Source organism: Mobula hypostoma, chromosome 20, assembly GCF_963921235.1.
Source record: "Mobula hypostoma chromosome 20, sMobHyp1.1, whole genome shotgun sequence".
Lineage (NCBI taxonomy): Eukaryota > Metazoa > Chordata > Chondrichthyes > Myliobatiformes > Myliobatidae > Mobula > Mobula hypostoma.
In genome coordinates, this window is record NC_086116.1 from 50,782,879 (window position 1) to 50,795,858 (window position 12,980).

Sequence of the window (12,980 nt, forward strand, 5' to 3'; positions counted from 1 at the left end):
ATGAAGTTTGCCCCGAGTAAAGGCTACCAGAAGGGTAGTCAGGACGGCGGGGAGAGTCCGCCGGAAAAGTCAGAAAGTAAGCCGGGGACTAGTGAAAAGGATAAGGTAGACCGGGAGCAGTCTGGTAGGAAGTCTCCTGGGGTCGTCTGTTATAATTGTGGGAAAGTCGGACATTTTGCGTCCAGGTGCTTTGCCCCAAAGAAGGAGACGGGAAAAGGAAAAGCGGAAATTTTGAATGGCTGTATTGAGCTGTTAAGCGAACCGCTAGGGAAGGACAGGTCTGAAAAAGTCCAGGAAGGGCGCGAGAGGTTTATCTCGGCCGGACTGGTGTCAGTGAAGGAGAGGTTAAAACCAGTTCCAGTGCGGATCTGGAGAGACACGGGAGCGTGTCAGTCACTAATACTGAAGAGTGTATTAGAGTTTAGCTCAGAGACCCAGACTGGGGAGGTAGAGGTCAAAGGTGTTGGGGAAGGGACAGAGTCAGTCCCTTTGCACCAGATACACTTACGGAGCAACCTGGTCTCTGGACAGGTCACGATCGGGGTGAGGTCCGAATTACCGATGAAAGACGTGGAAGTCTTGCTCGGTAATGACATCGCCGGAGGAATCGTGTTCCCAGTCGTGAGATTGACAGGTCAGCCTGCCAGCATTGAGGCCCCGCCCATGGACTCACAGGTTCATCACGGGCCCGCGATAGTGAATTTAGCTGAAACGTTTCTGCCAACCTTTTATGAGACGGGGTGTAGTGAGACAAGAGGTAGTGAGGGAGCTGGGACGGACGTAGCAGTAGCCAGGAAAGAATTTGTGCAGACGCAGGAGCGAGACGAGGGGCTGATGGTTGTGGCAGAGCCAGCTCTCTCTGACACAGCTTTAACAAGGGAACTAGTAGACTATTGTGTGGAGAAGGAAGTGCTAAGGAAAAAAGGGAAATCAAGTACAGTACCCGCAGATGAGGAATGGGGGGTGGTGCAAAAGAGTTATGGGGATGAGGTTTTTAACATGGCCCACGAGGTACCCCCCCGGTGGACATTTTGCGGTGCTGGAGGAAACAGTTGGTGGAATCGTGAAAGAGATTTACCGGCTGCCCAGGGGGAAAAATGTTATTGATCATGACCGACGCGAACTGAGACGGTCACCGGCTTTTGATATGCTAACAAACCTAGTCGGTGTTAGCGTGGAAATCAATGAAGCTAGGGGCCCCCTGATAAGAGGAAAAAAACATTTTGAAAAGATTAGTATGGGATCGATCAGATGGGAGAAGGCTATTGTTCTAGCCAGGTCTACTGATAAGGTCTCTCCCTTAATCCCCGAACAAAGCGAATCTTTAGAAGAAGTAATTAAACGACTCGCACCCGTGTGTTTGATTGTCCCGAGGAAATGCAAAGAACTGGGACGTTGGGTGATGTCTGTTACAATAGGGCAGCCTAGTAAAGAACACCGATATATAATGAGTAATTCAGTGACTAAAGGGCTGATGAACACAGAGGTGTGTATTGGCAATTTAATACGGCTGTCTGAAGCCAGTTTGATAGTGAACCTTGAAAAAAATGAATTCGGCCACACGAAGGTCACTTACCTGGGAACTGTGGTGACACAGGGGCAGCTGGCAGCGATGCAAGCTACAGTGCAGGCTATCGCTGACCTCCCAACCCCGACAGACAAGAGGGCCCTCAGAAGGCTCTTGGAGATGGTGGGGTACTGCAGGAAGTTTTGCAATAACTCTGTGGTCAATACCCATCCCTCTCCTACTAAGCCCTTGCGAGAGAAAACTGAGTCGGAATGGAACGACCCTTGTTATTGTGGTCCGGGACAAAACCAAATGAGAGGTTACATTGGTCGCAATTCATCAGTGTTTTTGGCCACTATGAAGTTTGCTGAGTTGGAGCCTGGTCTAAGGGATTATTAATAACACGTGTAAAAGGAACAGAAAATGTGATGACTGTCTGTCAAGGTGTTGACAGCTTCAAACTCGCTGTGTTAGCCAAATAGCTGATAAAGATGTATATTTGTGTATGTATCAAATAATGTATTCATGTTTGTAATTTTTACCTCCCGGTAAAAATCCTTAAAGGGGGGAAGTGTGACGAGAATACACATAAAATTAAGATGTTTGCTGGCCTGGGTTAGCATCAGTGACATCAGCAAGTGGTCTGCCACCTGCCCTCAGGGGAAGGAGAGATAAGGAACAATGGAGCAGCGTCTGGAGATGTGTAATGAAGGGACGGGGGAGAGAGAGCTGTCTGGAGCGGCTCCCCCCTTTGAACCTTGAACTGTTTGAAGTGATGGACAGGCGATACCCCAGCAGGGGGATAAAAAGGGACCGGTTCGCTAAGGGACACACACGCCACCCGATGTAACGAGACCCTGGAAGCGGTACGCTTCTCACGAGTCGGTGGGAAGTACCAGACAACGGCCAGGGTGGAAAGGTACGATCAGCGGGAACCCGGTGTGTGTGTCCGCCCTTGCCTGGGTGCCGGGTTCACTGCAGAGGATCGACCGCATCTGGAGGAGGGGTCACAGTCGGTGACCTCAGGTGACATCACCAAGGACCCGCCCAAAAAGCTGCTTGTGAGCCATCTCGCCAGTCTGTGAGTGAAGCTGTGTCTGAATGATCAGTTGTTCCTGTTCCCTCTCTCTCTTCCCCCACGTTGTCCATCGCCATGGCAACGATTACTGCGAACTGAACTACTAAACTGGACTGAACTTTGAGTCACTTTGAAATTTGGTCATTTACCCCTAGACAACGATAGAGCTTGATTGATGCTGTTATCTTAATTCTGTGCACAAGTGTGTTTATCATTGCTAAACTGTTGCATTTATTATCCTTTCGATTACTGTGTTGCTTGTTTCTTTAATAAAACTTTCTTAGTTCTAGTACTCCAGACTCCAACTGAGTGATCCATTTCTGCTGGTTTGGCAACCCAGTTACGGGGTACGAAACAGATTCAAAAGTGAACTGATGGTTTCAAGACTGTGTAAACAAACTTCAGCTTGCTAATTAACAGCAGTTACCTGAGTGGTTACATCCCAGCCATCCTCCAGACTGATGAGCACTGAGGATCCGCTGTCCAATAATTCAACAATCAGCACGGAGACCTGAAGCAACTTGTGCAACTATTAAAGGAAAACAAAACCAAAGGTCAGAGCAGGGGGAAGGTAGAGTGCTCAGAGAAGAGGAATTAGAGCTGGAGAAAGGCGAAAGGGATCAGAGATGAATGACAGAAAATGCGGCAAGAGCTGGAGGAGAAAGAAGAGGAGTTGTCAGATTTGTAGGGGAAAATGATGGGAATGCACATGAAGGAACAAGAAATATAGCTGAAATACCTGAGAGAGCCAGTCTGATTCCTCCAGCAAACGGTAGAAGGACAGGTCAGGATCAGTGGATGCTGAACTTGGCACACATGCCTTCATCAACTTCTTAAAGCTGTTTTTCACTTGTCGGACATCAAATATTTCAATGGGAACAACTTCCCATTGCTGTAGAGGGTCCTGTTTTGCCCCCTAGAGAAAGAATGGAATATTTGAGTTTCCTGCCTACTGCAAACTCAGTATACAATAGTGTACACAAGTCCACAGTGTATGTATATGTATGTGTATATAGGATGTATTAGGAAAATTTCCCCCCAGAATGGTACATCAACCATTGGATTCAAAGGATCCATTTTGAGTTCTCTTTGTTTGCAATTATTTGATTTTCAGTCTACACATTGATTGCAAGCTCTGATCAATTTATCTACCAAATCCAATTGCTGCCAGATACCCACCTATGAGAGAGAAACATCAGATTTCCTTCTGGGTCTCCATTTCAAATGAACATTAGGCAATTCTACATCACAGTCCATGCTACAGAAAATTCCCAATTCTGAGTCAACACCAATGAGTGCGAAGATGACAGAGACCAGAGCAAAGACGTGGAGATGCTGTATTGCCTTTTTTGCCCCTTTTCATTATGAATGTAATAAATGCAGTGGGGAACATATGGATGTTATTTACTAGGATTTCCAGAAGGCGTTTGATAAGGTGCTAATAGAAAGCAGAGAGTTGGGATAGCAGAATGTTTCTCTGGTTGACAATCAGTGGTGGGCAGTGTGCCGCAGGAGTCGGTGCTGGGCTCGCAACTGTTCAAGATATACATTAACAACCTGGAAGAGGGGACTGAGTGTAGTGTATCAAAGTTTGCTGATGACACTAAATTGAGTGGAAAAGCAAATTAAGCAGAGGATAGAGAGAGCCTGCAGAGAGGTATAGAAAGGTTAAGTGAGTGGGCAAGGGTCTGGCATATGGAGTACAATGTTGGTAAATGCAAGGTCATCCACTCTGGAAGAAAAATGGAAGATCAGACTATTATTTAAATGGTAAAAGATTGCAGCATGCTGCTGTGCAGAAGGACTTGGGAGTGCTTGTGCATGAATTGTAAAAGGTTGGTTTGCAGGTGTAGCAGACTCTCAAGAAGGCAAATGGAATGTTGGCCTTCATTGCTAAAGGGATTGAATTTAAGAGCAGGGAGGTTATGCTGCAATTGTATAGAGTACTGGTGAGGTTGCATCTGGAGTATTACAGGCAGTTCTGGTCTCCTTACTTGAGGAAGGATATACTGGCTTTGGAGGCAGTGTAGAGGAGGTTCACCAGGTTGATTCCAGAGATGAGGGGGTTAGACTGAGGAAAGATCAAGTCGCCTGGGACTGTACTCGCTGGAATTCAGAAGGTTGAGAGGAGATCTTACAGAGACATATAAAATTATGAAAGGGATAGATTAGAGAGAGGCTGGAAAGCTGTTTCCACTGGTAGGCGGGGCTAGAACTAGGGGACATAGCCTCAAGATTCAGGGGAGTAAATGTAGGATGGAGATGAGCAGGAACGGCTTTTCCCAAAGAATGGTGAATCTGTGGAATTCTCTGCCCAATGAAGCAGTGGAGGCTAAATATATTTAAGACAAGGTTGGATAGATTTTTGCATAGTAGGGAAATTAAGGGTTATGGGGAAAAGGCAGGTAGGTGGAGGTGTGTCCATGGCCAAATCAGTCATGATTTTACTGAATGGTGGAGCAGGCTCGACAGGTCAGATGGCCTACTCCTGCTCCTAGTTCCTGTGTTCTTATATACTTCAAGTTTTGTCTCAAGTGTTTAAGAGTAGCGTTCTCACTTTTAGCTGAGACTTCTCTCCGATGATGTAAAGGCCTGCTCGCTGCTGCCTGAAGTAGTGCGAATCTGATGGACCTCCATTTGCCTGCGGGGACAGTGTCTCTTTGCCTGCTAATCGGAACCCCACATCTGAACTCAAGGAATAAGCACTTAATCGTCCACTGCCCCGAATACTGCCCCACTTCCCTGGAATAGAAAGGAAAATCAGAAGTTAATATTAAATTGCCATCTCTGCTTTAAACTGGATCTTAATTGTGGCAAGACTACTAGCATTAATCATCAATTCTCTGTCATCATCTTCAGGCTGTTACATGAGATGGAGTAGGTTATGGCAAGCAAATGGGGATATGGGTGGAGTTATGGAAGGAGATGAATGCTTGAAGGCAAAATGAGTGGAAAAGGGCTGATGACACCAGGGAAAGTTGGGAAAAGAAAGAAGGGTAGATCGCTAACCCAAAATGTTAGCTGCTTTCTTTTTCCACAGAGGGTGCTCAATTGGCTTAGTTCTTTTTGCATTTGTTTTTGCTTCAGATTCTAGTATCTGCAGTTTTATTTGCTTTGCAAAGTAATTTGTTTTTTATAGTTTATTGTACACCACATTTTACATGCTGACATAGTGGCAAAGTGAGCAAATTGCAGGCCTATTGAAAATCAAAAGGTACAGACGACAAATGCAGGCAATGATAGCACAATGGCAAGTATACTTCCAAATTTATCTTAAGGATCATTTGAAGACATTTAGGAAAGGGAAAAGATAATGAATAAACTAATCAGCTTGGCTAGGATGAAACCACTGGGTGGTTGCACCAGTACAGATTAGAAGTAGTTGGGGGAAGAGATATTTTTACAGATATGGAAACAAAAATTGCAAGAAAGGGGAATAGAGCGCAAGCTTAATGTTCTTATCTCGCTTTTCAAATAGTGGAGAGCAAGTTTAAGAAACCGTAGAGCAGGCAATTTAATGATAGGACTGATAATGGAAGGATTACTCAATTTTTTCAGAAAACATTCAGAGGTTGAAAATATAAGAATAGTCAAGAAAAATTCTAAAACCATAAGCAGTTAATGTCTGAGTAGACTCGAATTGCAACAAGACACAATAAACTTGCAAATGGGCATATAGTTGACCACAAACTTCAATTAAGATAGCTGATAACGATATTTTAGACATAATAGGAAACAAATATCTAAAAAAAAAGTTCAAGAACAGAAGAAATACACAAATTTTGAAAGTAGCAATGTAATTTAATCAGGTCATTAAAGTGCAAGGAATATAATGAGAATATCACATCTAGATAAACAGCATGTATAGAATCTAGGCTGTACTACATCAAATACTGTAAACAGTCCTGGTGCTCATACTATTAAAAAAGGCACTGGACAGGGTATAGAAGAGACTTCGTAAACAATTCTATTGCTCATTTCAGAGTAACGGTCACTAGTAACTCCAACACCTATTGCCCATCCTTGCCTCGAGAAGGTGTTGATGAGCCACTTGATTGAACCTCTATATAATCTTTCTGGTGACTATATTCCAATACTTTTGAGTAAGGAATTCTAAAATTCAGACCCAATGAAATGACGGGGAACAATGGATGATATGTTTCTACCTTGTTATGACCTTGCACCTCATTGTCTGTCTGCACCACATTTTCCCTATACCTAACATTTTATTCTGCTTTCTGTTATTACTTTCCCTTGTACTACTCAATACACTGTTGTGAAGAAATGACCTGTATGTATGGCGTGCAAAACAAACTTTCACTATAACTCGGTATATGTGAGAATAATAAAAATAAAATTAAGCAAACCAGGTTACCAATTCAGGATGATAGTGAACAAATATTATAAACCCAATGACATTTCAAGAAATGCAGTGTTATCTGTTAAGGGCTAGTACACCTGGTCGCGATTTTATGCATGTGATGCCCTTGCCTTTTTGATGAGAAACTGCATGTTTGTAGGGCGTACATGCACTAGAACTTGTCAAGTAACTACAATGCGTTTTGTAAATGGTATATAATGCAGTCTCCAATCAATAGTGGCAGAGTACCACGACTATTTTGTTCTGGAATGAGTTTTTTCAATTTTAGAGCTACTCTTATCCAGGTAAGTCAAAGTATTCCATTACATGCCTGACTTGTACCCTGTAGGAGGCAGATAGATGGCTTTGGAGAGTTAAGATATCTTGTCTTTATTCTACTTTTGTAGCCGCAGTATTTGTGGCTGGTACATTTAAATTTCTAATTAATGGTGACTCTGCTCCCCACCCCAAGGAATTGATGACAATGCAGTGGAAGGTACAGGATTGAGAGATTATGTTTATATAAACAGCAACATGAGTTATAATAGGAAAGATCGACACCATGCAGAGCAAGTTTCATGCAGATGCAAGACTTTTAATATATAATGGATTATATAATACCTGAAATAGTTATTTAATAACTATGATACAAAGATATAAATAATTTCAACATATTCTTCCCTTGCAGCATTATCTGCTGCTGAGCAAAAACTTAAGCCACAACTAATTTAGTCATGAGAGTACAAAAGGATGTTAAAAGTGTTAGAACAGGAGGCAGTGTCAGTTTGTAGTACAAGCTGAAACAGGGTTATTTCTTGCGTGTGCTTATTCTTGGTGTTAGCCCTTTCAAACACAAGGGTAGTATAGGTTATTTGCCTTGTGCTCAATTACTATACCTTGAGGGCTTTCTCTCTCCTTCGTTGTGGCCCTTGGATTTGCCAGAGTGATTACTCTGGCTCTGTTTCCTAATACTGAGAAGGCACAGCAGAAAGTCGGTGAATTTTCTCCAGAATTAAGCACTACATGTCATATGACAGTCACACATTAAAAACAGTGCCATATGCAACATTAGTCAGCTGTAAAGGTCAGGCGTATGTCTCAATTAATATATAACAATGATTTGGTACTGCACATTGGTTATTCATTATGATCTAGTACAAGACATTCCAATACCCATTACAATCTAGAACAGAGTACACAATCACAATTCTAGTATTATAAATGGCAATGATTCTCACTTCCTATTAGGATGGAGCACAATTGCATACATCATAGCCTTTACAACACTAATACCCATTGGTTTAGTGTAAAGCACACACTCTCAATACTGTTTCCTACAGAGCAGATGCCCACTTGTTATTTGGGGTTATTACAGGGCATAATGATTGATGTATAGAGTACATGTATCCATTGTAGTCTATTACCCATCATTGTGGAATTCATTACAGCTTACTACTGGCATACTGACACATCCTAATACCAATGTAATTATGTTGTACAGAGCAATGATACTCAGTTTGGTCAAAGGTATGGCAATATAAGATCCTTTATAGTCTGACATACTGATGTCCAACACTCTTATACAGGGGACGCCAATATCTATTGCAGGTTACTGCATGCATAATGAAAACTTTAACAGGGCATGATGTTACTTATTGCAGTCTAGTGAAGGGCAAGCTGACTTCAGTGTGCTATGTAAAAGATACAGAGCAGCCCCTTTTCCAATTAATTGAATTCTGTTGTCTTATAGTTCAAGTTGGACATTTTTAAACTCAACCACTTTACTCTGAATGGGCTAATTATTTATGACTAAGAAAAACACTCAAATTCAGTTTTCTTTTAAACCACCCTATGTAGCGTATAATCAGACTGTGATTTCTGAACAGTGTCTTGGATTATAGTCAAACACCAATTGCTTTATTTCAATAATGTGGAACAGCACACATCTTTCAATGCTGGTTGTCTGGCCTACCTGGTGAAGATGCGATCTTTGAGCAAGCAATGCTACCAGCATGTTATGGAAAGGAACAATGTAGGCACTTAGCACAATGATCAATCACTAAAATGTGCTGCCTTATCCATCTTCAGCAGCAAACATTCTGACATGTATACATATACAAATACACAAACAGTTGGAGAGTTACCTCAAAACAACCTCCAAAGTTTAATTGTAATGCATATAATGAAAACCACTGGTACGGAGGCTGCTTGTGTATGCAGTCTATAAAATACACTGTAACCATTGCCACTGAGGATGTCAAGAGATTCAGGCATCATCAGCAGCCACCTATCCAAGCTGAATACAAATTACATTGTTCCTTTACCAGTGCTGGATTGAAATTCCAGAAGTCCTCTCCCAACATTATTTATGCTGCAGATTTATAAAACTCTGGTTAGACTGCATCTGGAGTACTGCATTCTGTTCTGGTCACCCATGATAGCAAGGATGTGGAGACTTTGGAGAGGGTGCAGAAGAGGTTTATCACGAAGCTACCTGGATTAGAAAGCATGTCCTATGAGGAGAAGTTGGACAAAATAGGACCTTCTTTTGCGCTATGTTTAAGAGAAAGGCATTTGAGAGGCTCTTAAATAGGCACATACATATGCAGCCAGTAGAGGGGTATGTACACATACAAGCAGAAGGGGTAACTAGGTAAATTACTTTGGCACACATCCTAACTGAAAGGCCTGCTCCTGCACTGTTTTATGTTCTACATTATTGTAGGAATATTTTCACCAGAAGGACTACATCCTTTTCAAGGGCAATCAGGATAGGCTGATTCAACATTTGTGCTTTGACTCCAAAAAAAAGTTAAAGATCGCAAATTCAATAATTTACATTGACACTGGAACTTTACATGGGGGGGGGATGGTTGGTGGAATTAGAATTCACTTGGCACAACTTTTTTTTATATATATTAGTTGGATATAATGATGAGCACAGAGTTGTCCCTTTACATTATATATTTGACTATATTCCACTATTTTCAATTATTAAAAACTCTTCACGAGTCTGTTTCCTCAACACCTCCATTCACTCCCAATGATTCTGCAGTTCTCCCTCAGTCTTAGACTTTTGTTGTGCTGACTTTATCTAGGTTAGAAAAGTTAGGGCCTCTGCTGACTAAAACATCAGTGCTGACAGTTCAGTCCAGCTGCATCTCGCTCTCATTAATTCTGCTGGAGGGAAACTTCATTTGAAGGATTGGACTATTAATGATTAAAAACCAAGTTAATTATGTGCGCGCCCCAGGGATTCAGAGTGATTCTCACCTCCGCGACTGAAAGAACTTGACACATCTTCCTTTCCACCCATCACCTGTTTCATCAGCACACCAATCTTTGGCTGCCTCTGTTTATCAGATGAGTCTACAGAACATAACAGGAGACAGGTCAAGAAAAGATTCCCCAGAATAGAACAGGGAACAAATCCACGAAAGGAATCCAGATTCACCATGACACAGGTCGAGTAAAGATCCCCCAGAATGTAACAGGACACAAGTTAGGCTAGAGCTGCCATCAGTAGGGATAGAGAAGGATAAGGTACAAAAGCATTCAGAGATTGAGTCGGAGGTTGACAGAGCAGAATAAATCTATCTTGCCAAGTGTCTTCATGCCAAAGAGCACTGAGAGAAATAAGCAGCATTTCCCACCATCTTGCCTGGAAGGTATCCAATAATCCAACTGTTGTCTAATTTAAGAAGTTTGTTCAACTTTAATGCTGTAGTCTTACTTTTGCATTTTGTGCTACTTTTATATTCAAGTTTTAAGATAGAAATATGCCCGTTTAAAGTGGTGAGGTGACTATTTTTGGGTATTTAAAATTAAAGGTGTGGTTCAAGTACTAGTTGAGAAATCCTTTATCTTACATACTATTGAAGCACAACTACATCAATCACAAGCTTGAGCAATGTTAGATAACATCATGAAGGATGACCAGAATTGCACCCATCCTTAGACTAGCCTCAACTATTGGCCTGCAGATTTAGTATAACTCTCAGTTCAATGCTCTCCAGATGCAGCCAATCAATATTTTACTCCACTGATAACTTAGACCATAAGACGCAAGAGAAGAATTAGGCCACTCAGCTCATGAAGTCTGCTCCGCCATCAATCGTGGCAGATTTGTTTTCTCTCTCAACCCCATTTCTCGCAAAAGGGAAGATCTCACAAACCTGAACTGCTCATGTGAGCAGAAGTGAAGCCGCTGAGTGTGTTGCGCCCGCCTGTGTCTGCATAGTGAGGCATGGAATTAATCACTGCCTGGAGATACTTTTCTTGCTCTAAACTGGTGGAATCTGTCTGAGAAGGACCTGAAATAGAGAAATACATTTGGGAAAGCAAAGTAGGTAGCTTACATACAATAGACTCAAATTAGCATGATAACAACATAATATGATAAAAATCACAATAAGAAACAAAGTCAAGGTAAAAATTCTCTTGATGCCTGGGATCTTGGTGACTCGAGGGCTTGGTAAAACATGAAGTCAAAAGAAATCAGTGAACAGGGAAAACACGTGCACAACAGAAAGTATTGCTTTTTATTGGATTGTTGGCATGACGGGAAATTATTCCCAATCCCTAATGCTTTAAAGTTGATGGCACTGTGCCATCCACCTGTAGAGGTTTTATGAGAATGCTGTGCTAATGACAGTACATTTCATCATTTTGGTCCCAGACAATCACCATAGAACATCTTCCCTGCAGCACTAATTCATTGTCCTTCTATAAGGAAGTAGCCCAATTCAAATCATACCTAGAGTCAAAGTTTTCCATGAAGGTGATTCAGGGTTGAAGTGATCGAGGTATATAAAGTTAAAATTGGAAGAGATAGGGTAAATAGTTAATCATCTTTCCATGGTAGAGATATCAAAAAGAAGAGGAAATAGATTTAAGATGAGAGGAAGGAGTTTTAATGCAGATTTAAGGGGAAGCTGGGTAAGTTTTTATCTCCCTGCCGCCCACACAGAGTGTGGTTGATATTTGGAGTTGCAGCTAGAACCAGGTAACACTCATTGAAAACTGGGCCCACTCTCTCGACCCCACCCACACTTACTCTGCAGTGACAACTTAATTTCCAAGCCAATAGTATTTGGCAAGACCCTGTAAAGCCAGCGCCATCCCACTGAAAAATAAGCCCTGTTCTGAGAAATGTTAGGACTGCTAGAGAACTCTCACCCTACCCTACACTTACTATCTGTTAAAGCTCTCAAAAGAACCCAAAATGTCCTCCAAGGTTCAATCTTTAACTTAAAAGATGCTATAAACCCCTGCTTATATAGAGGTGGAGATGTTCAAGAACTTCAAGTTCCTAAGTGTATCACTAATGATTTTTCCCTCTTCAGCTCCATTTCTTCAGAAGGCCAAAGAAATTTGGCGTGTTCCTGATGACGTTCACCAATTTTCACAGATTCACCATAGAAATCATCTTATCCAGAGGCATCACAGTTTGGTATGGCAACTGGTCCACCCAAGTTTGCAAGAAATTGCAGAGAATTCTGAACACAGACTAGTCCATCACACAAAACGAGTCTCCCCTCCATCGACTCAGTATACACTTACTGCTGCTTCGGGAAAGCAGCCAAAATAATCAGATTCCTCCCATTTCAGTTATTCTTTTATCCTCCCTCCTGTCCAGAAGATACAAAAGCTTGAGACCATGTACCTTCAGACTCAGGGATAATTTCTATCTTTCTCTATATGATTCTTGAATTGATCTATTATACACTAAAGATGAATTTGATCTCTCAATCTACTTCATCATGGCCTTTATATTTGCTCATCTGCACTGCATTTGTTTGAAACTGTAATGTTATGTTGTGCATTCTGATGTTTCTGTTCCTTTTATACAACCTCAATGTGCTTATCTATGGAATGATCTATCTGGACGGCATGCAAACAAAAGCATTTCTTTGTAACTCAGTGCATGTGACAACCAACCAACTACCTGCAACTATAGCCCTTCTTAGAGCTATTTCTGTTCATCAAAATGAAATCACTGAACCGCACAATGTTTTAGTAGGTAGATTTATTGC

The 12,980-nt window shown here is 41.8% G+C and overlaps 1 protein-coding gene across 4 annotated transcripts in view; it reads right to left on the minus strand.

The window, feature by feature from the left end:
• Positions 1–12,980, minus strand: part of sbf1 (SET binding factor 1) — a 211,443-nt gene that overhangs the window by 25,575 nt on the left and 172,888 nt on the right. For 2 of the 4 annotated variants that reach the window (XM_063072889.1, XM_063072892.1), the window contains exons 28-33: positions 11,121–11,258; positions 10,219–10,314; positions 7,842–7,916; positions 5,143–5,327; positions 3,325–3,501; positions 3,013–3,114 (exon numbers count right to left, since the gene is read on the minus strand). In XM_063072889.1, coding sequence (XP_062928959.1) covers positions 3,013–3,114; positions 3,325–3,501; positions 5,143–5,327; positions 7,842–7,916; positions 10,219–10,314; positions 11,121–11,258 — 773 coding nt within the window. The remainder of the gene's footprint in view (positions 1–3,012; positions 3,115–3,324; positions 3,502–5,142; positions 5,328–7,841; positions 7,917–10,218; positions 10,315–11,120; positions 11,259–12,980) is intronic. The other 2 variants (XM_063072890.1, XM_063072891.1) reach the window with 2 other exon arrangements.